Source organism: Tachypleus tridentatus, chromosome 1, assembly GCF_004210375.1.
Source record: "Tachypleus tridentatus isolate NWPU-2018 chromosome 1, ASM421037v1, whole genome shotgun sequence".
Taxonomy (NCBI): Eukaryota; Metazoa; Arthropoda; class Merostomata; order Xiphosura; family Limulidae; genus Tachypleus; species Tachypleus tridentatus.
Window position 1 is genome coordinate 153813597 of NC_134825.1, and position 23811 is coordinate 153837407.

A 23811-nucleotide genomic window follows, 5' to 3' on the forward strand; every position below is an offset into this window, starting at 1 on the left:
TGTCGACTAGTTTTTCATGCTTAGACCAACTCGCACGTAAAGCTACTGCCATAGTTGAAATAATTGTTACTGTTACCCTTCTACAGCTGGCCTAGTATATATCTTTTTTGAGGCATATTTGAATAAATTTATTGACTTTTCATATGGATGTTCTGTATGTTAATGGATGCCGTAAGGTCGTTTACATACACTAATAGTATTTTTGTTTACATAAACGTTAATACAACAACAGCTATTCCATCGAAGCCTGTACCAGTACGATCCTGTGTCTGCCCATTAAATAGGTGACGTACGTTCTTGTACAAATTGGTATGAATTAAGGCTTTTAATCCTTGATTATGTTATTTGGATGGTTGGTGACGGAGGTAATTTATAAATTATGATATATCACATTAGGCCCCTTTTGTCTGACGTAAAGATTTATGTTAAACATTATTTTGTAAGACTTGTTATTTTCTTCAGCCTGTGTTATTCAGTTAATTTTTTGCTACATTTAGAGTACTATTATTCCTGGATTTCACGCTACTAGGTTATTGTACATTAGTTGATTTTCACAGATCTAAATATCTATCCGTTTCTAAATTGTCGGTATTTCCCTTACTATCCTATCCAGACAGGAAAATTAATTTTCTCCCTTATATAAAAACCAATCTAACTTGAAGTCATATAAGAGTTTATTCAACGGTATTGTATATTTTTTTAACAATGTTCAAAATTAGCATATTAACATATGTCATATGTTTGTAGCAATAAGCTGTATTATTGCTTTCTTTTACTAAGTTGTAACGTGTTTAAAGTAGTCAGCGATATACTCCAGCTTTTATCATTATTAATGGTAAATGCCAAGAAGTGCAAAATATACATGTTACAGTTGTCAGTTGGCGAGTTTCATGATTTAACATAATGGTGGTGATCATTATCATTTATTTTCTTTTACGATTCTTTGCGACTGTAATCTGATATACTTGAGACGGATTTGATCGATTGTATGAAAAAAACATGTTTTTCCGTACCGAAAGAACCGATTCAAAAACTTGTATCACATAGAGACACTGAAATGACTTCTTTAATGCTCAGTGTTGGTTCTTTTGAGTGACTAACGTATAAAGAATCTACAAAAAATACGGAAGGCTCCTATATGGCTGTAGTATAGTCAAACGTTTACTTTCAACAGTGTTCGTCTCATGTGGAGGCCCTATTGTTTATCAAAAGGCAGTGATTAAATCAGTGCTTCTCGTTCTTGTTTTCTCTGTGGGAATTGAAATGCTGTTATTATGATATATTAAACATAGTTACTTAAAAAATAATATAATATTGAATTAACAAGTAATATTTTTTTGATTGAGCAAATCATTGGTCAGTGCAAGTTTGAGTTCTAGACAGATCAAGTGAAAAAGGGTTATTTTTTATTGCAGTTAAGATTTGTACTGTTATTTATGTTTTGTGTGTGTGTAAAAACATGAATGTGTTATATTTTACGATTTAATGACCCATAAATATGATTGTGTCTCTAGTTGTATTTTGATAGAAAAGGCTTAGCATGGCCAGGTGGCTAGAATGCTTGACTCGTAATCTGAGGATCACGGGTTCGAATCTTCGTCACACCAAATATACTTGCTCTTTCAACCGTGGGGGCATTATAAGGTGACGGTCAACCTCAGTTTTTGTTGGTAAAGGTGTAGCCCAAAGAGTTCGCGGTGGGTTGTGATGAGTAGCTGCTTTCCCTCTAGACTTACATTGCTAAATTAGGGACGTGTAGCGCGAAATTCAAAATACAAATAAACAAACCAACATAACATTGGGATAACCTTACAATATTTTACTTTCGCCTTCTTGTTTAATTTAAAGTCGGTGACTGCTGCAGCTCCCTTGCTTTGGGTCACTAACATCAGTTTGGAGTTGAAATACAACCATTTCATAAACTCTGTACGTAACTAGGCTCTGCGAGATGCGAAAATATGGTGGAATTTTAGGTTAATTGCAATACCGGTCCGAAAATAAACTATATTTAAAATGTTAAAATAGGTTGAGTTAACTATTTTTAAATTATTACTTTCTGGCGGATAGCCCTAGACATAGACTAAGCTGGTTGAATCAGATTAGACCTTATGGACCTCAGTGCGATGTATTTTATTTACCATTATAGATTCGAGTTTCTAAGGGAACCAACCATGATGTGTCGAATCAGATTAGCCCTTATGGACCTCAGTGCGATGTATTTTATTTACCATTATAGATTCGAGTTTCTAAGGGAACCAACCATGATGTGTCGAATCAGATTAGACCTTATGGACCTCAGTGCGATGTATTTTATTTACCATTATAGATTCGAGTTTCTAAGGGTACCAACCATGATGTGTCGAATCAGATTAGACCTTATGGACCTCAGTGCGATGTATTTTATTTACCATTATAGATTCGAGTTTCTAAGGGAACCAACCATGATGTGTCGAATCAGATTAGCCCTTATGGACCTCAGTGCGATGTATTTTATTTACCATTATAGATTCGAGTTTCTAAGGGAACCAACCATGATGTGTCGAATCAGATTAGCCCTTATGGACCTCAGTGCGATGTATTTTATTTACCATTATAGATTCGAGTTTCTAAGGGAACCAACCATGATGTGTCGAATCAGATTAGACCTTATGGACCTCAGTGCGATGTATTTTATTTACCATTATAGATTCGAGTTTCTAAGGGAACCAACCATGATGTGTCGAATCAGATTAGCCCTTATGGACCTCAGTGCGATGTATTTTATTTACCATTATAGATTCGAGTTTCTAAGGGAACCAACCATGATGTGTCGAATCAGATTAGCCCTTATGGACCTCAGTGCGATGTATTTTATTTACCATTATAGATTCGAGTTTCTAAGGGAACCAACCATGATGTGTCGAATCAGATTAGCCCTTATGGACCTCAGTGCGATGTATTTTATTTACCATTATAGATTCGAGTTTCTAAGGGAACCAACCATGATGTGTTATGGGGAAGATGTTTGGTCTCGATTGGTTGGATAGTATTTATTAAATATAAAAGCTCAGAATTTTATATCCTACACATTTGTATTGTGACCTTGGCATGTTTGTGTACTTGCTTCACACGTATAAGTCAGTAATAAGACATTATTTCAGGCCTGTGTTCCCTCACACTACCCACGTTTAATATGGATATGCCTGACACTCATGTTCTTTTTCTGTATAGATTTTTATTATACGCTTTTATTGTAACTTTTATGAATTACAACTTTATAAAAAGATTTTAACAAGCTGAAATAAACTCTCTCTAAAGGCTGTAGAAATGATGAAGAGTAGGCCCGCCATGACCAGGTGGCACTCGACTCATAATCCGAGGGTTGTGGGTCCGAATCCCCGTCGCACCAAACATGCTTACCCTTTCAGCCGTGGGGGCGTTATAATGTCACGATCAATCCCACTATTCGTTGGTAAAGAGTAGCCCAAGAGTTGGCGGTGGGTGGTGACGAGTGTCTTCCCTCTAGTCTTATTCTGGTAAATTAGAGATGGATAGCGCAGATAGGTGTGGTGTATTTTTTCTTGAAATTCCAAAAACAAACAAGCAAGCTCTGGTCGAGTGTCGAAAGCATTCAATCAAACGACTTGACTTTATGAACCTAGATTTTTGTTAACATGATTTTTAGTGGCTTGACTACAGAATGATTGATAGTCACTTTCTTTTACACTTGAAAATCTGATAACATTACTCTTAAGACTTTATTATCTGTCGGAAGGAACTATGGTGCACGACACTCGTGACACCAGTGTGTTACTATATTTTACTTCACATCAAGTTCAAATCCGAGCCAATTTATCATTATGATCTTAAAAGGTTTTTGATTTATTACATGTATTTATACTACTTTGTAGTTTTCTTATTTTCTTTTATTTTATAATTTACCCTGTTTAATAAACAACCTATTATTTAACATTTTTATTTCTTTATTCAGAAACGACTATAATTTACATTCAGTTTGTACTCATTTCCAACTTGAAATATTGTTTAAAATTCAGTAATTCTAAAATAATTTTAAATGTAATTATGTGGTTTTTGTTTTTTACTATGTATAATTCGCATAGTATTGGCTGTTTTCTTTCAAATAAGAGGCACATTCGGTTTAAACAATTAAGTGAAACTATTGTTTAAAGTTGAGTGATAAAGTAAAAGTAAATGTTGAGCATAATGGAAGAATTTATACATTTATAGGCTAAATGTTAGTTCCAATAAAAAATATTGTTTTGTATTTATCTGAAATGTAAAGATAATTTTTTCTTAACTTTTATCAAGTGTTAAACGTATCCATCTAATTTATACACAATTTTTAATCATGTCAAGTTCTGGTTAGAAGTACTAACCCTTTTATCTGCGTGCGTCTTGACGAAAAATTTGCTTAGCTTTTTTTGTGCAATTTGTGAAAGTTAACAACGTAAATAAGGAGTCGTTCTGTAACTTTTGATAAATTGTTAAATGGTTACAATGAAAATCTAAGTATTTCGAACAATGTTTTTTTTTTTAAGTTAGCTGTAACTATAGCTGAAATAAATTATATTCGTTAATAGTAGCTACGTGGCTAAAATATTGTAAAATAACTAAAACGAAAAGGCGTGTATGGAAATGTGTTTGTCATTTCATTTGTCGGGGCATAAAACTGACATTCCATTTAAAATAAATGTTCATTACATCCTAAATATATAAGTAGAGGGGGGAGTTGTATTGAATTTCGCGTTGCTGAAAAGAGATGGATAATTAATCGGCTTTTAGCTCACTCATACGGACACTTACGGTATGAAACTGTTTGTTATTTTGCTTAACTTTACGGTGCTTTACATGCAATGAGCACTAAGAAGGAAACGGGAAGGCAGAGAAAGTGTAATCTAGGAATATTTCAAATATAACCTTATTTGAAACAGAAGGGCAGGTATAGTTGAAATACCGCAAATGCTAGCGAAACGGAAAACTGGTAGTGAAACTACAAGGCTAGAAAACAGTGCTGATATTTATGAAGATATTGAATACAAAACTTCGACAATAATGTAATTTGTATGAAAGGACTTGTGGGCAAGACCCTAATTAATTTGAAAATTCATCTGATGAAACTTTATCCAAATATAAATAACAGAGTTTAACAAAGCCTTGATTGAGTTAATTTTGTAATTGAAGCATCATTTTATTATTCATATCAGCACTGTGATCACTGTTTTATTGTGATTGACTGTTGTTTCACTTTAAGCCTTGTGTATATAAAATGAAGGCGTTAACTGTAAAATAGGTATAATGGTATCAGTTGCTTTTCCATGTTTCCTTCAACATGTGCCACGCGTGTGTTGTGAATATATTCTTTGAAGACCTAGGAGATTGGAAACTTTTCTATTCATTGTACAAATGAAATAAATTTGTTGTATGCGTTATGTATTATATTATTTAAAATCTGATTGTTTCTTTTCAGTGATTGGGTAAATTTTCTTAATGTTTGATTCAAATATACAGGGTGTCCACAAAGTCTTATTCTGGTTTTAAAAGTTTATTACACCAAAACTAAAATAGCTAGAATTATGCAGTTCTTAAAGCCTTGCTACTAAAATAATGAAGTTTCTTTTTTGATTAACAGATTGTAATCGGAGTGTCCAGTTGCCAATGATTGAAGTTTGAGCATAGATGGCTACTGCATAGGAGAAAGCTCAATGTGTCATCTGATTTGCAAAGTCGAGATGAGTGGCAGTGTTCAGCGGAATTACTGTCCTTAATGTGAGAAGGATCCTTTCTGAAAACCCAGCATTAGGAGGTGGTTTTACAAGTTACGGGACACAGGAAGTGTGGTTGACCTGCTTCGAAGTGGATGTCCATATATTTCTGAAGAAACCGTTGCTAATAGGAAAATTTGAAACGTAGCCTTAAAAAGTCAATTTGTCGTGCTTCAAGTGAACTACAGCTACTATGACCAACGGTACATAAAGTTCTACACACAAGATATTAGATCATTAGGCGTGTAAAGGGCACATGTTGAGTTGTCTCCTGTATAGTCGCCATCTTCATTCAAACTCCAACCACTAACAACTAGACACTTCGATTAGAATCTGTAAATCAAGAAAGAAACTTCATTATTTTAGTAAGAAGGTGCTAAACATTGCACAATTACCCACCCACCACGGGTATCGAAACCCGGATTTTAGTGTTGCAAGTCGTCCACAGACATTAAGCTGTGCCAATTGAAGAGGGTAGTAGAAAGTATTTAAAAGTTTCTATATGTCCTGCTTACATCAGTCTTTAGCTATAGTTTCGACTTATTAAACGTTTAGAACCACAAACTCTTTCTTGGAAAACATAAATAATATATATGGATTGCACTTATTATTTGAGTAAATGTAAATTTTCGTGAATCATAACATTAACAAAAACTGTTTGTATATTTTTGTTGAATTTCTCGCAATATTTCATTTGGATTAAAAAAAACTTAATTTTCCTGTTTTTTTATGTAATACTTCTCTGAGGTCTAGTTTATTGATTTTAGTAGAAGCTTGTTTTATATCATAGTTCAAATTGTTTATTTTACTGTGTCTGAATCGGTGTAAGTGTTGGCAAAAGATGTAAACCGAACTCGAGAGAGTTGATTCTATTGAAAATAAAATTAATATAAACTTTTCATTGGTTTTTCTTGCCCTAGGTTATTATTACCTACCACCCCTATCCGATAAATCTAGCTGAGCGTCGTTACGTCTATAGCAAATGAAATTATTTACGACCCAGTTAACTTCTGAACTGTGTTACAACTACGCGCATGTTGTAACTTTGTTTAATGAAACTTCGACAAATGTATTTCACGAAATCTAACTTATTGAGATCTGGCATAGAGTGGTGGATAAAGGTTTCTTGACTCGCAAACTGCAGGTCCGGATCCTGTCATAGAACACTATGATCTTTTCAGCCTTGGAACGTTATAATGTCACGATCAATCCCGACAGCCAAGAAGGAAGGAGCCTAATCAACACCACCTACCTCTTGGCCGTCACTTCTAAATTAGGCACCAGTAGTACATGCAGTTTTCGAGCATCTTTGCGCAACATTCAGCAAAGAATAACTTGCACTGTGTGATTCACTGTTTGTTTTTATCTGCTGTTACTCAAACGCGTTTGTGTTTTCAACTTTAAAGAAGAAAAACAAGTTTTCTTGTGTTACTTAAATATATAAAAAGTTTCTGACGCGATGTTTAATAAAAAGTTAATGTCTGATCAAGACGTACGATAGTCTGTCCTGCTGCTTAAACAACGTACAGTACTCATTGTGTTTTACTAACAGGAGTGATAGATAGCTTAGCGATTTTCACCTTATTTATATCGGACTGTTGTCATCCAAATCATCACATATTTTCAATTGATGTGCTCTACTGGACTTTTACGTGATTTAGCCCGGCATGGACAAGTGTGTTAAGGCGTTCGACTCGTAATCCGAGGGTTACGGGTTCGAATCCCGGTCGCAACAAACATGCCCTTTCAGCCGTGGGGGCGTTATAATGTGACTGTCAATCCCACTATTCGTTGGTAAAAGAGTAGCTCAAGAGTTGGCGGTGGGTGGTGATGACGAGCTGCCTTCCCTCTAGTCTTACACTGCCAAATTAGGGACGGCTAGCACAGATAGCTCTCGAGTAGCTTTGCGCGAAATTCAAAACAAACAAACAAACGTATGTGATATGAGCGGCAAGGGGCTCATAGAACTAACTGCTCTGAATTTTGTTGTTTTTCTTTCAAGTACAAGGATTTAGCTCATAACTCCATCTTCTCTTGACTGATTTGAGATATAATTACGGTTTTGGACTTAGAAGGTCAGACCCTTTCGATTGATTATTTGATCACGCTCAAGGTCTCGTAGATTAATACTCTAGTCCTACTCAAATGAATTTCAATATGAGGGTAGACTGATGAGTAATAAAATTGAATCGGATATGTATACAGGCGCCCCACGCTTATTATTACTAGGGCACAAAAATTTAGCCAATAAAAAGAAAAATACTGCCATATTTTGTAAACAGTTTATTCGGTTCTGCAAAGTATAGATCTGTTTCGGCTAGTAAGTAGGGTTCTGATCCTAAAGCTAATGTTGATCATGGATCCAGGACAACGTCTCACCTCCATGATTACTGACTCTCGCTTTAAAACAAACTAACTTTTGATGTTACATTCCATTTCATAAATAGAGAGATTTGCAAAAAATTGGCATTACTTCAGTAAAGCATAAGATACATAATTTGTGAACAGTTAGAACCATAAGACTTGATTGTGGTAATCATATAAAGTCGACCACCAAAATTTCTTTAATATTTATTAATATTCAAGAAGTTTTTTTTAATGATGTTTCGGTTGTAGGCAGTTGCTTTAAGTTTCTGTTTACATGAATTGAATCGTCATATTTTTTGTTTTATGTTCAGACAAATTTTTTTTTTCGTATGTCTTTTGTATTATCTAATAATTTTTGAAAATTTTAGTCTCTCGTATTCGACTGAAAAATATGTTTGACGACTTTTTTCATTGAAGTAGAACCATTTTTTTGTAATGAGTCAATAATTTTATACAACAAAGTGCATCTTGAAAAATACAAACTCTAGTTACCACATTACCTACCTAACTGATTAGATTCTCACTTTGAAACAATCCAACCTAAAATTGCAAATAAACAAACTTTTAAGATGTTTTCAAGTAAAAATAAAAAAAAAAAAAAGGTAGCGTATACTATGGGAAAAATATTTGGGTGAATTTTGCCCAGTTAGACATTGGCCGTATACCGTTAGTCATTGTCCAGTGTTTCTTGCTTGCGTGCTGTGGTTTGTAAGTGTGTATTGACCAAAATCATATATATTTAATAAAAAATGCTTTAGGTATGAAAAAAGGGGCGGCCAAAAAGGATTCAGTATGTGACTTAAAAGAATTAAAATTTGTTACCAAGCTTGTAGCAACACTTGTAGCATTCATAAACGGATTTTACATCAAATATTTATTCATTACTTAGCTAGGCCTTCTGTTTTGTTTTAACAGTCATCATGCCTTAAGTTGAACACAAAACAGGAACTAGTTAATTAATTAATGATTTTTACTGGGGCACAAGTTAACAAAGTAACTTCACTCACTGGCTAATGTAGCTGTTTTAACGGTGAAATGTTGGTGCATGAGGATTTGGTGAGGAATTTAAAGAATTAAGTTGTCTATAAGTAAAATTAATGCTATTAATATAATCATTGGTTTGAGTAATGTGTTTATAATAAATATTTTGATGGCTTTAGTTACACACCCAAAGTGACGTATTCAAGCATTAATAACAAATAAACAGTTGGAGTAAAACAAAAACAAATGAAATAAAAGAAAAAAACGCCAGTATACTTTCTGGTTTGGGTGCGAAGTTTTAAAACGAAAAATATATTCATTTACAGATTTTACCGGGTATGAGTGTAGTAAGTATCACAGTATATTTCGTTGTATCTTGAGGTTAAATTAACTTATGAAGTAAATACAGTAACATTTATGTTTGTAGGGAAATCCATAAGTTAACTTTCCTTATCAGTAAATATAAGAAAGTGTTTAGTTGAGGTTTAAGATTGGAAGTAACTTGTGGTGTGTTCTGTTAGAACATATACTCTATTCTTTCAGCTAGCTGATTTTGAAGTTATAATGATAACTGTGTTATCAAAACTAGTCGAATGAAGCAAGTAATAGAGGCCTTATTTTTCATTGCACCAAAAATAAAGTTTTTGTTTCGTTTTACTTTTAATACACCGGAATCTATGCTCGAGTCTTTATTTTGACTTTTCTGGAAGTAAATACACTGAAATATCTTATTCTTCAGTTTAGCTTTCCTAGAAATAAGTAAAATAAAATGTTTAGATAAGTTTTCACATTAGTTTTTCAAGAAAAAATGTAATTTAATACTAAACCAAACAGGGCGTCCCTCTTCCAGTACAACACTGTGATTGTCAGTGGAATACCTTGTTTTCCATAGTGTTCATTACGTTAAACCAACACTAAGTTATTGTCCGTGATGACAAGAAAACCACTTGAAATAACAATGTATTTATAAGACGTGTTATGGGTATTAAAACTTTAATTAAAATGAAATACAGAACAACGTTTCGACCTTCTTAAGGTATCTTCAGGTTAACAAAGATGTTTTGCAACTGACCGTTGCTGGACGTCTTAGGGACGAGAGCTTAACGGGTACCAGGCTGCAGGAGTGCGGCTGTTAGATATAAGGTTATTATTTAATATAGGTATAAAGGTGATTCTTTATATTGTTTACATTTTGGTTTGAGTTGTGAAATAAGTAGGGCTTCTTTGGTTTTACGTTTACTTGTATTTGTTCCCTTACTTAGTATCTTGGTGTTTTCTATGGTCATGTTATGCTTATTTGATTTATAGTTTCAAAAACGTGTGAAGGTGTTTTCTTGTGTTCTTTAAATCTAGTTTCTATTTTTCTGCTTGTTTCTCCAGTATAGAAGTCGTAACAGCTATTGCATTCTATTTTATAAATAATGTTGGTGTTATGTTTGTCGGCGTAGTTTTTACTTGGTATAAATTTTAGTTTTGTACGTATTTTTTGAATAGATTTAGTGTTTACTGGAATGTTATTTTTGTTGTAAGTTTTTCCCACATGTTGGTTATTTTGTCTCTAATATTGGGAATATATGGTATGTAACAGCATAAAGTTTTATAGTTTATTTTTTTGAATTGTTGTTTGTTTGTTGTTGACTATGTCGTTGGTCTAGGTGTGTGTGTTTAATTTTTTCGACGATGTTTGAAGGGAATTTGTTGAAGTTGATCAAATATTGTTAAAAAACAAATTTTCCTCAAAAACCCTTAAAAAACCGTTTATAATTTCGTAATTATTGATGTCTTCAGCTGTTGTTGGGAATAGGAAAACCACGTACCGCACTGAAGATAATTTTTGTATATATGTGTATGTGTACCTCAGGGCTGAATACGTGTTGATGTCCTTTGTTGGACATAGCTCATTTGCAACAGAAGGAAAGTTAATATAAAAATCACATACTGGTTTTGAATGAAAGCTTTTACCATTTGGTTTTCTTTTCTTTTGAGTAGAAACTCTTTTTTTCCTGATCTTCCCACTTTTTACTCCCCAAATTGGGAGTTTCGAGGGTTTGTTCTCACGTATTTCTATCTGTGTGGGAGTGAGGTGTGTACGGAATAAAAACACTTTACGTTGCGCTACACAAACGAACAACTCCGCCAGTACTAAAATATAAGAATAATACGCATAACTCAGTGAATTTGTCTGGTGACAAAAGAGGATTCGATTTGCTCAGAGGTTCTTACTATTCACATATTCGTCCCTTAATATTAATATTTTTATGAAATTTTGATGAAGGTTCATAGAACGTACATATTATTTATTCTTGTATGAGGATGTATTTTAAATAAAAATGCAAGTAAAACTAAAGTAACTGACGTACCGTTTGGCAAAATAAATTTTCACTGCTTGCTTTGTTGAGTTTCATCCAGATCATCTGTAGATGTTTATATGGTTTCAAGACTTTTGCGATAAAAGTCTCGTCTAATTCATGTTTTTTTTTTCATTACAATGAGTTTAATTCCAAAGCGCTATTAGAGGTTGAAACTAGGAAAAGGGTGGAGTTACATGATCATTAACTTTGACTGGCGAATCTAAAAGCATATTTTAATATAATTCCATATATGTGGAACATGGCTTCCTTCACAGGAACAGCTATTATAGCTTCCAGTAATATATGTTCTTTTTAACAAGTCACTTGAAGGTCGTAATCAAGTAACAACATAGTTTGAACCACTGTAGTTTAGCACTTGTTTCTCGAACTTTGTTTTAAAACAAACTTGCAGCTCTTAATTAATATTTTCATATTTAATTAACATGACGAGAAAGTCCATTAGTGTAAACTAGGTAAGACTGATTGGCACGAAACATTTATATCGTCCACCAGAATCATCATTTATATCCTTCGTCTATAGTGTGTTGTGTGGTTCTAACGTATTGGGCGTGGGAAGTAAAACATTACATCGTGGGTTGAGGGACAAGTTTTCAACACACTAACTTTGAAGGTCTTGCCGACAGTCATCGCAGAAGGTTTGTAAGTTTAAGACCTAGTTTATAGCACTTGTTTTTAATATGGAAAGCTCAGTTTTTATAGAACATACTCTTTATTATCGTTACATACCATCGGCACGTGCTCACCGAAGAGTGGTATACAGAAGACGATACGGGTCAAGACACAGCTGTAGAGGTGAGTTGAATTATAGCTTGCATCCAAACCATCGGATCTGTTACACCTTATGTCACTAACAAGTTGGCCGTAGGTTACGATATAGAGAAAAACGAGAGTGTAGGTCAACAAAGATTCCTTATGAATGCGAGTGAGTCAAGTGTTAACTGTGTTTTATACTATTTATATGACAAGGACATATAAGGAAAACATACGATGGGGAATAAAGTAGCTACATGCATGCGAATGTTACACTGTTTAAGAAATTTACAACTTTTGGTAACTCGACTGAATCCACTGTAAAGACGTTTACAGTTTAATTAAATTATCAATTAATAGGCCCTGTTTTAAGTCTAAACTATATATTTATATCGACTAGGTACGGATGTTATGAGGTTTTTGAAATTACGAACAGGTATTTCGTCCCATTTTTCACTGTGCAATGTTCCAGAGATGTTGGTTATTAGTTCACTTTTCATTGGCAACATGTGCTTTTGCGGTGGTGCCAGATATGTTCACGAGCTCTTCCCGTTTTTTTGTTTTTAATTCTCCAAACACGTTATTTAGCAGATCATTAAGTTTTGAGTCATTACTATTCAACTAAAACTTCAAAGTCATGGCGAGTTAAGAGGCCTTTATTGAACATAGCATGACGAACCAGGAGGTTTCAGTATATCGCCCAATTTGAGAAAACAACCTTCCTTAAACAAGAATCAAAACACATCAACACAACTGCACTCCTACCACCATGTTCCATTGTTTTGTTTACACACTTTTGATTAAATTACTCTTGGCTACGTCTTCGCACAAAAACTTTCCTAATTCTTAAAAAGCTTAGTGCATATTTATGTACTTGTTTGCCCAATTTTTGTGATAATTTGCGAAGTTTAGATGCCTTACCACGCTCGCACGTGATATACAGGACGTTCTTTGATTGAAGCTTTCCACGTAGACCATTACGACCCCATTAGACACATCTGTTAGTGACTATACCTCTTGAGCATATCACTGGATTCTATGTTTATTTGATATTAACCTGAACAGTACGTAATGAAACACATGGACTAATTGCACAAATTGGAAATCCTAAAAGTCATTTCTAATTTAGAATTCTCAGAGAGGAAGGACAAACATTTAGCCATATTTGCTACCAAACAGTGGGATTGATTGCCACAGATATTGCATCCTCTCACATGGTGCCGTTTATATGAAAAATTCCAAAACTGTCTTTTTTTAGATTTTAAATTCCCACTTGAAAAGTGTTCTAATCTGTTTTAAGCACCACAGGTCCGCCGGTGGTACAACGGAATGTCTGCGGATTCACATCGCTAAATACCGGATTTCAATATCTGTGGTGGGCAGAGCACAGACAGCCCATTGTGTAGCTTTGTGCTTAATTCTAAACAAACAAACAAACAAAACACCACCGTATGAAGTTGAGTGTGTTTGAGATAGGTCTCTCATTTATCTCATTCCAAGTTATCCCTGTGGCTTAACGGTAAGTTTATGCATTAACGACACTCAAGTTCGGGGTTCAATTCCTCGCGTTGACAGAGCGCAGATAGGCTGCTATGTGGCTTTATGCTAAAACAAAAACAAACCATTCTAAAAATATTTAATTTGATGGTGCATTTTGTAAAACAATCGTTGCGTTTCAACATTTGTTATCTTTCTGCGTAATCTACAGTTGTTTTAGTTTACTCGTGAAAATGTTGTCAGTTTACAACGGTAGAAAACGTTAGGTTGTTTTATGAGGAAGGTATATGGCGTATTGCCAACAAAACTTCCTGTGTTTCTCTCTGATGCCAGATATGCCTTTTCAAGGTGATTCCGTATTATGTTTTAATGATAATCGCTATGTGGGTGGGGCATTTGTGAACGCGTTTTATATGGAAACTACGCCATTGGTTGATTATTTAACACCTCAATGAAATTAAAAAGTTGTCTTGCAAAAAATCGGACAGGTTTTATATAGTGTGAACAGGTGTGGTTACGCAAGTGTTTCGATTAAAACATGACACGATAGATAAGAAAGTTTATGTCTGAAATAAATCATCCAGCGGTAAAACGGAAATGTCATTCATAGGAGCTTGAAGTTTTGTTGGATTCGTATAAAAATAAAATACGAGTCAATAAGTGGTGTGTTTACACGAAATCCTGTATTTGTATGAGATCGAGTGGACGGAGGAAGCGGTAAATATTCACAAACACGCATTTTTATAATGTTAGTACTAGCATAAGGCCTACGATAATATTTTCTCTTTTTGGTACTTATATTGTTTATGTATTTTTTAAATATCCCTATTCCTCTTTTTAAATAAAAAATATTATATAGTAATGAAATAGACGAATTCTTCAGTCCATAGCCAGTATGCAGGACATGGAGACGTACAGAATTGTATATGTGTGTCTCATGAAAGGTCAATAAAAACATATTATATAGAAAAAATAAAGAAAAACAGCTCCTTATGCTATGAATTATACAATGGCGTTAAACGCGCGAGTCGTACATTTGTTACACTGTTTTATTTAAAGGTCCGATAGATGGTGCTTCTTTTCGTCTTGTTAACTTCTCATGCATTTGGTCGACTTAACAAGAGATGGTGAGGTAAGAAACTACGCAGGCAGCAGATGCCAGTGATGAATAGTGAGGGACGAGCTGGGGTGTTAGGGGTGGCGTAGAATATTTAAGAGTCGTGGTTCTTTCTTACAGTTAAATTTGTTACCAGTGAATAACAAGTCTTGCATCCGGTGCTGATTACGTCAAGAGGTAAGCTGTAACGGTTGTTTATTCTTTACTGTTTATATTATGATATACGGGAGTTTTTGGAAGTAGGTATGGATTTCAGGCAACTTCTGTTTCGTCCCCCCTTTTTTTTATGTATTCGAGGTTGAAACCATGGAACGTAACGAATAAATAACAGATAAAAATCTCCTCCGGTTTATTGGGTGAATATTATTTTACGCGTCATGTTCATGGGTGTAGATAAAAGTTAACAACAGACTGTACTTTAATACTTTATAAAGTTGAAAGATTGTGATGTTAGATGGTATTACTGAAGATGAGACAATAAGGTTATAGTCGTGAAATTAGAGTTTATTTCGCTAAAATAGCAATTTGCATTGTTCACGGAAGTAAAAATTTGTTTCAGTGTTATAATGTTCGTACAAATGTTCGGATTAGTTTCTCAATTTACTAATATATAAGTTGACTGTGACAACTTTGATAAGTTGATGGTTAACATCAGTATGCTAAAAGTATGCTACAGATACGAAAAGCTAATGTTTAGTAACAGTTCACCAACTGGTTGTAATATTTTAGTTTGTAAACTGCAAGTCAAGAGTTAACCCGAACCCGTTTGAATGACTTGCAGGAGTTCATATTTGTTTACATTAGGCCATCAGTTTGTATGTTAACGGAAGTTGAAGAGTTTATTAACAATGTAGTGCATAAACGTGCCACATAATTGTGGCACCTTCAGGTAATATAATAATATTTATTCTATCTGTATTCAGATTTTGCATATAGCTGCCTGTTATTTCCTTTGTTATACTCTGTAGATAACATTTGTTTCACTCCTGGAAGGGCCCGACATGGCCAAGCGTGTTAAGGCGTTCGACTCGTAATATGAGGGTTGCCGGTTCGAATCCCGGTCGCACCAAACATGCTCGCCCTTTCAGCCGTGGGGCGTTACAATGTGACGGTCAATCCCACTATTCGTTGGTAAAAGAGTAGCCCAAGAGTTGACGGTGGGTGGTGATGACTAGCTGCCTTCCCTGTAGTCTTACACTGCTAAATTAGGGACGGCTAGCGCAGATAGCCCTCGAGTAGCTTTGCGCGAAATTAAAAAAAACAACAACTAATGTTCCTGGAATGTTCGGCTTTAATGCTACGCACTATGTAAAACTTTCGATAGCAGTGCCCTCCAATGGTAGATCAGGTGATATCTTGAAAATATAGCATCTCTTATGTTTTTATAGAATTGACCAACACTGACAAAAGTGGTCTCTTATTTAGTTCTTCCTCTCAAGTTCTCAGTTTGGTAATTAAATGCCTTCTCTCTGTGTGTATGTTAATGAATAGTAATATTATTTTGACGTTTGACCTGTAACGTTAACTAGCTGTTATAAGAGTATGAGAAAGTGTAGAGAGAACTTTATTTTAAAGTCGCTGTACTTCTGCCTGTACACAAATTATTTTGATTGTTTTTCAGAATTTAATAAAGATTGATTCATACTTTGCTTTGTTATTAAATGGGAATCAGTTTTACCACAACAGTAAGTTACCAGTTTATTGTTGAAATTTGTTTGATTCACAGAAGATAAAAGTTTGTAAATAGAAGGACATCGGTTTGTCGAGCTCATAATTGTTAGTCATGAGAGTAAATTACATTTGTAATGTATTTATTTCATTCAAACATAGTTGATGATAAGAACGATATATTTCAATTAGAAATAATACAAAATCCAGAATGAAATAATTATTTCCCACTTTCGTAGTGTATATTCCATATTTGTTTTTTGTTTTTGAATTTCGCGCAAAGCTACATGAGAGCTATCTGCGCTGGCCGTCCCTAATTTAGCAGTGTAAGACTAGAGGGAAGGCAGCTAGTGATAACCATCCGCCGCCAACTCTTGGGCTACCAACGAATGATGGGATTGACCGTCACATTATAACGCCCCCCACGGCTGAAAGGGCGAGCATGTTTGGTGCGACCAGGATTCAAATCCGCGACCCTCAGATTACGAGTCGAAAGCCTTAACCCACCTGGCCATGCCGGGCCCCTATTCCGTGTTTATCTTGGCAGAAAATGTGATAAAATCTATGAATTCAGCTGAAGAAAGTTGTAGTTATAACGCAATTATAAGCAATTTGGTTTACATATGAAATGAATAACTGCAGTAGAGTTTACTTTCAAACACGAGGCACTAATATGGCTCTCCATTAACTCTTTCTGGACTCGTTTGGCTCGTTACTAAAATGCTGGTGATAAAGCAACAATTTCAAGACTGTTGACAAATAATAGCTCGGATGCCCTTTTCATGAAGGTGGGTTGGGAGATGTTGACAAGTTCCCACATATCGGCTTCTTGACTCTTGTTAATCTACATAAGAACTTCCGATTTTCCCAACTGTTGAGTGAGTGTGAATCAACGCCGTGACAAGAATTATTAGTGTTTTCTCGGAATACTCCCAGCCATGGCATTGCATCTTTAGATCCCAGCCACCGAGTGACCAAATCACGGGAAGTTTGTTATAATACGCTTTGTTGAATGTTTGTCGCTTTGGTTCTTCTCTTCTGCTGATTTCCCCGTTTTGCAATCTCGAGACTTTAAATTCGTCAGAAGACAACAATTGATCAACCTTTTTTCACCAGAATTAAATAATTCACGAGTGTTACAAACAAATTATCGGAAACAGGGCGGGCGAAGGAGGATACTAATATTCCTGAACACCCCAGTTTTAGAGCCCGACACGGCCAGGTAGTTAAGGCACTCGACTCGTAATCCGAGAGTCGCGGGTTCCAATCCCCGTCACACCAAACATGTCGCCCTTTCAGCCGTGGAGGCGTTATAATGTGACAATCAATTCGTTGGTAAAAGAGTAGCCCAAGATGGCGGTGAGTGGTGATGACTAGCTTCCAACCCTCTAGTCTCGCAGTGCTAAATTAGGAATAGCTAGCGCAGATAGCCCTCGAGCAGCTTTGTGCGAAATTCAAAACAAACCAAACCCAGTTTAGGAACCTTTTTTTCCTTTAAAAACTAAATTCCTGTCACGATTTTTATTTTAGAATTGCTAATGGAAACACTGCATACTAGTGCTATTTTTGATTCCAGATGAAATTATATTTTTAGCTTTTCACATTTATTCAAATTGTTTACGATTTACATAAAAAAAATTGCAATTAACCTAGCATTTAATTTTTATGATAAGTTCGGCGACATAATACTTTTTTGTGACAATAAAGTTGTGCGTTGTTTTCAGATTTTCGTTTTCAAATGGATCTATCCACTTTTTTGTTTTTTTTTCATAAGGTCGATTTTTATTGCAAGATCTACAATAAGGTGTATTTATCTCGCAGTAAGACACAAAAAATCTTATCTGCAATGTTGCCAAGAACATACTCACTACGACATGTGATGCGATTTTTTTTTTTCAAATGAGTTGCACCTCACTTTGCAACCACATAATTTTATATTCATTTCGACAGAATCTGGAACCAAACTTGTTACGCATCCTCATAGATGCATGTGCATCAACCCATGCTGAAAATATAATGTGTGCAGGAATTAATAGTTATGAACGTATAGACATACATTCTACCAGTGTCACTGATGATGTCACGCATTACACGGACATCATTATACAATTCTTTGTAGTGATATATGCTATTACAAATAAACTGTAGTTTGCACCGTTGTAAAATGGTGCACATCCACTAAAGAAAATGAGACTGACCTAAAACTGGTTTTTATATTCACTGGGCTTCAGTCATATCTCGTATGAGTGGAATGCGTTGCATCTCGTCAAGTAAATCTACACATTAAAGATTTTCTGGGGATGTTTCTTTCAGGGAAATGGTTTAGATTACATTAGACCTTTATCAACAGTCCGATTCTAAGCATTGCTGCTTGGCTTCTATTACTCTTCGCAGTGACTTTGCTGCTGCTTATTGAGGTAAAAAGTCATGAACAGCGAACAAGTAAAGCCAACTGTATCGTTAATAAACGAGTGTGGGCTGACTGAGCAAACATTTGCAGTTCAGATAACGTGTCGGATAATAATTGTTTGTTTGTTTTGAAATTTCGCACAAAGCTACTCGAGGGCTATCTGTGCTAGCCGTCCCTAATTTAGCAGTGTAAGACTAGAGGGAAGGCAGCTAGTCATCACCACCCACCGCCAACTCTTGGGCTACTCTTTTACCAACGAATAGTGGGATTGACCGTCACATAACGTCCCCACGGCTGGGAGGGCGAGCATGTTTGGCGCGACTCGGGCGCGCACCCGCGACCCTCAGATTACGAAGCGCACGCCTTAACGCGCTAGGCCATGTCAGGCCCGTCGGATAATAAGATACCTCATTTGATTTAAACTAACCCGAGGAGTGGATTGACGGATTTTTATAACATGGTTGTCGTACTTTGTTATAGTTAAAATACCATAAAGCATAGTTACCTTTCTTTTGTTATGTTTAGTGTTGTATTGATAGCTTATACTCGTTAAACAAGTCATTTACCATTATAAAATCATATCGTAGAGGTAATGCGACCATGTGAAACATTGACAGTGTGACAAGGCGTAACCTAATATTAGGACAGTCCACATGTATACTGTAATGTATACGCCAGCTGAGGTTTACTCTCCATAAAAGTTGAGCCTAGTTGTTAGGGCCATCGACTCACAAACTATGGGATTGAATCTCGTCACCGGATGTGTTCGCATTTCTAGCCGTGAGGACGTCATAATATAACGTTTAGTGCTACTTTTCGTTGATAAAGAATAATCCAATAGGTGGCGATGGGTAATGTTGATTAATTGCTTTCCGTTTACTCTGTAACTGCTAAATTAGGGACGGCCAGGACAGATAACACTCGAGTAGTTTTGTGTGAAGTTCAACAAACAAACCATAAAAGTTTTATATACTTTCAAACTAGTGTGAACTTGATGTCCAGTTTCTAAGCAAATGGTATTAATTCAAACAACTTAAAATAGGGTTTTGATTTTTGACAGTTGATTACTGGGTGGGAGGGGGGAGACAAAACATTAATGGTAATTCAACTTGATGTAAAGTAAAATTATAATTCGGTAATTTTTGTAGTTGTTTTATTAGCATGAAACTAGGTCACTTCAGGTCTTGAGGTTTACTGTTCCTCCCACATCCCCTCAATGTAACATGATCTGTCATACAATATCTCTAAGAGATTTGTATTCGTTTACGTTTTGACCTTCTCTTATTACTGAGAGATTTTTTTTTTTTTTATGTGAGAATTATGTTTTCCACCACTAAATATTATCAATTAATTCTAATCGAAGAGTCCAAGATTCGAGACGAAACTGAAGACGCTACTCACATTCAACTGTAGACGACTTTTTAAAATAACAGTTCATTCCATTTTCCGGTTTAAAGATCCCATCAAAATTCTCGCAGCAGAAGGTGCTATTGACTGACTGCCTTCTTTTTCTCTGGTTAGTAGTTCAAAATTAGTGACGGCTGTATCCGAACCCAAGACGTCTCTGCGCGCTTGGCATTGTTATGATCTAAAATTCCCGGAACGATATGCTGTTCAGTGAAAAGGCTGGCCAAAACTTCAGGGGCTGGAAGAACAGCGTGTAACGCGGTAGTCTCTTAAATCAAGCTGTTTATTCACAAATAAAAGTACATTATACATAATACGAAGACGTGAGACACTCTGGCTGTACATTTGCGTTTATCATATGCGATTTCACAATCCATCATTGAACTACTTTCTCTCCATTGAAAATGACGTATTTGTTTCCGTATTTTGTTCCATCAACGAATTCTGTAACTTTTAAAAAATGTTTCCTAGTGTTGATTGTTTGTAGTTGAGCACAAATCTACACAATGGGTTATCTGTGCTCTGCTCACCATTGGTATCGAAACCCGGTTTCTAGCGTTGTGAGTCCACAGACATACCGCTGTGCCACTGGGGACTTCCTAGTGTTATTCACTGATGTTTTCGAACCTTTTAAAATATTCTGACGAGGCGATTTCGTAATACAATTTTATGTGAAACGTCAAGAAATTTGATGAATTACCAGAAAGATTCAAACTGTAGATTAAAAAAAATGTTAGTTCTTTGTTAACATTAAATAGTTGTGCCAAAAGAAACGAAAATGATCAGCTGCTTACGACAAAGCAGTTTATGTTTATTGTGTCAATGTAAAAACAAATATTCATATACCAAAGAAGAAAAGATTTGGGTTCATGGAGCCATTTAAGTCTCTTGTAAATTAGTTGAATTTCTTGACTCCATGTTTGGCAAGAAAGGATATAAAATTTTAATGTAATTTTAGATATTTCTAGCACCATGTAAAACTGTTTGCGTACAAAAACATTCATTATGACGTGATGTTTACGTTAAAATACCTAATTAAATATTGATGACGAAACGGTCATGATATAGGGTCGAGAATTAATGTAGAGTAGCACAAACCAGGCCAACTGACAGAATTATTTATGCTCGTATTTCATCGATTTGTTTGTAGTACGTTCCTAACTGCTCAAGTTCCGCTATTTTTATGCGTAAGTTGGTTTGCGTGTTTTACTTACAGCAAAGCCATATCGGGCTCTCTGCTATATCTTCCATGGGGAAATCGAACCTCTAATTTTAGTGTTGTAAATTCGGAGCATTACCGTTGTACCAGCGGGGTACTGTATACATGAGATACGAATAGATAAATAGAAATGTGCGTGACCCTATAAATGCTCTATTCACCATAAGTTGTCACCGTATTACAGCTGTTCCTTGAATTTAAAGATTTAAAAAATGCTTTTTTTTTTCTTGTAGCAGATGCGCATGCGCATCAATCGAAGTCTTCGTGTGTCATGCACATACTAGCATGACTAATGGTAATTATTTCCTTGTTTTTATAAACAATCTGCAAGTAGTGCGTGTCTTAAACACACAGTTTTCCATGTTATAACAGACTTTTTGTTTACTCGCATCAATCTATCATCTAGAAACTGAATTACATATATACATACGTATATAAACGGTAAGATGTGAAATTGCACAGTTTTAAGAGATATTAACTTAGCGATGTTACACAATTCTATTGTAAGTAGTTTCGTATAAAGCCCGCTAATAACAAAATGATCTAAAACTTTTCCCAAAATATGGAATACAATCATCAACAACCCCTCCCATAGCTTTATAATTTCTTGCTTGTATTTAGAAAGGTTTTAGTTTTGTAGAGACTTAACTGAATGGACGGCAACTGTCTGTTTGTAGAAACAAGTGTAGAGGACGACGTTTCGAATTTCTTCCGCCTTTCCTAACATAGTCTTCTACACTTGTGTTTCTATAGCAGGCAGTGTCCGTTCATTCACTTAAATTTCTCATGAATTCTTTGCCTAAGTAATATATCAGATAATATTGGGTTTAATGCTTTCACGCATGAATACCAAATGACACATTTTTACTTGTAAGCGAACTTCTCATAATGAATACACATAATTCACATTAATTGCACATTTATGTTCTGAAATATACCGGTAGCGCAAAGTCGTCTTAAAATAGGTGTCTTCTGTAACAATAATAATAAAAAAACAGGGTGATGTTAAGGCTGGGTTTATTCTAAAAGGAGGCATTGCTGATAAAGGATTTTAAAGTGAGAGTGAGTGAGTCTTGGGTAAGTAAGTAAGGTTTAATAATGGTAGAACGAAAGTAATGGAGCAGTGGACTATTTAGTAAGGTAAGAAAGGTAGTTAAAGTAGAACGTTAGCTTGGGTTAAAAAACATGAATATTATTTGAAAAAAAAAACTGAAAGGTGTGTTTACTCATGTAAGAAATTAGGGAACGTAAAATGTTATTTGAGGCAAGAAACGGAAGTAATGTATCTATATTAGCAGCAATGAAAAAGGATTTAGGATGGTAGATGAATGAATAAGAAAGTTAAGAATTGTTAACTGAAATAAACATGAAAAGGAGTGTTGGCATGGTAATACAACGAGGGATGGCTGAGAGTGGACACACTGCATGTTGACTATGGTAGTGAATGAAAGGATTCCTGGATCTGATGATCAGGTAGGAAAAGAAGAGACCGTTATTTTAACTGAGAATTGGAAAGTTGGAAACGATGTATGTTATTAAAGTTAAAAAGGAAAGAAGTGCTGAACTTAAGTTGATAGAGAAAGGAAGGAAACGTTAGATTTAAGTTGAGATAAGAAAAATAAACGTTTAATGTTAGCTGAAGTAAGAAAGTAAGTGGGATAGTAAGTAGTTATTTAAAAAGGAAGGAAATATGTCCTCGCAATTGGAACAGCGGTATGTCTGCGGACTTGTACAGCTTGAAACCGGATTTCGATACCCGTGATAAGAAGAGCACAGATAGCCCTTTGTGTATCCTTGTGCTTAATACCAAACAACAACAATAGAAGAAATAAAAGAAATTAAAACGTGTTAGATTTGGTAAACAGTTAAAGAAAACAAATTACGTTAGATGTGGTGTGAAAGGGCGAGAACGCTTGATACTGGATATTAAGTTGGTACTAGGTGGAAGAAGGAGAAAGATTGATGTTTGTGACAAAGGGTTTGTCATTTTGTATTTTGAAATTGAATGATACTTTAAATGAATACAAAGGGTTTGTCATTTCGTATTTTGAAATTGAATGATACTTTAAATGATACATGGGTTTGTCATTTCGTATTTTGAAATTGAATGATACTTTAAATGAATACAAAGGGTTTGTCATTTCGTATTTTGAAATTGAATGATACTTTAAATGAATACAAAGGGTTTGTCATTTCGTATTTTGAAATTGAATGATACTTTAAATGAATACAAAGGGTTTGTCATTTCGTATTTTGAAATT

The 23811-nt window shown here is 35.1% G+C and overlaps 1 protein-coding gene across 15 annotated transcripts in view; it reads left to right on the plus strand.

The window, feature by feature from the left end:
• The window catches only part of LOC143227828 (ras GTPase-activating protein nGAP-like), a 215607-nt gene that overhangs the window by 123704 nt on the left and 68092 nt on the right, over positions 1 to 23811 (plus strand). The window contains exon 1 of one of the 15 annotated variants that reach the window (XM_076459210.1): positions 11657 to 12274. The exons of 9 other annotated variants lie outside the window; for them this stretch is intronic. In XM_076459210.1, the coding sequence (XP_076315325.1) occupies positions 12160 to 12274 (115 nt within the window). In that variant the 5' untranslated portion in view covers positions 11657 to 12159. Of the gene's footprint in view, positions 1 to 11656; positions 12275 to 14845; positions 15024 to 23001; positions 23024 to 23811 lie in introns of those variants that run through there. 5 more of the 15 variants (XM_076459178.1, XM_076459218.1, XM_076459224.1 and 2 more) reach the window with 5 other exon arrangements.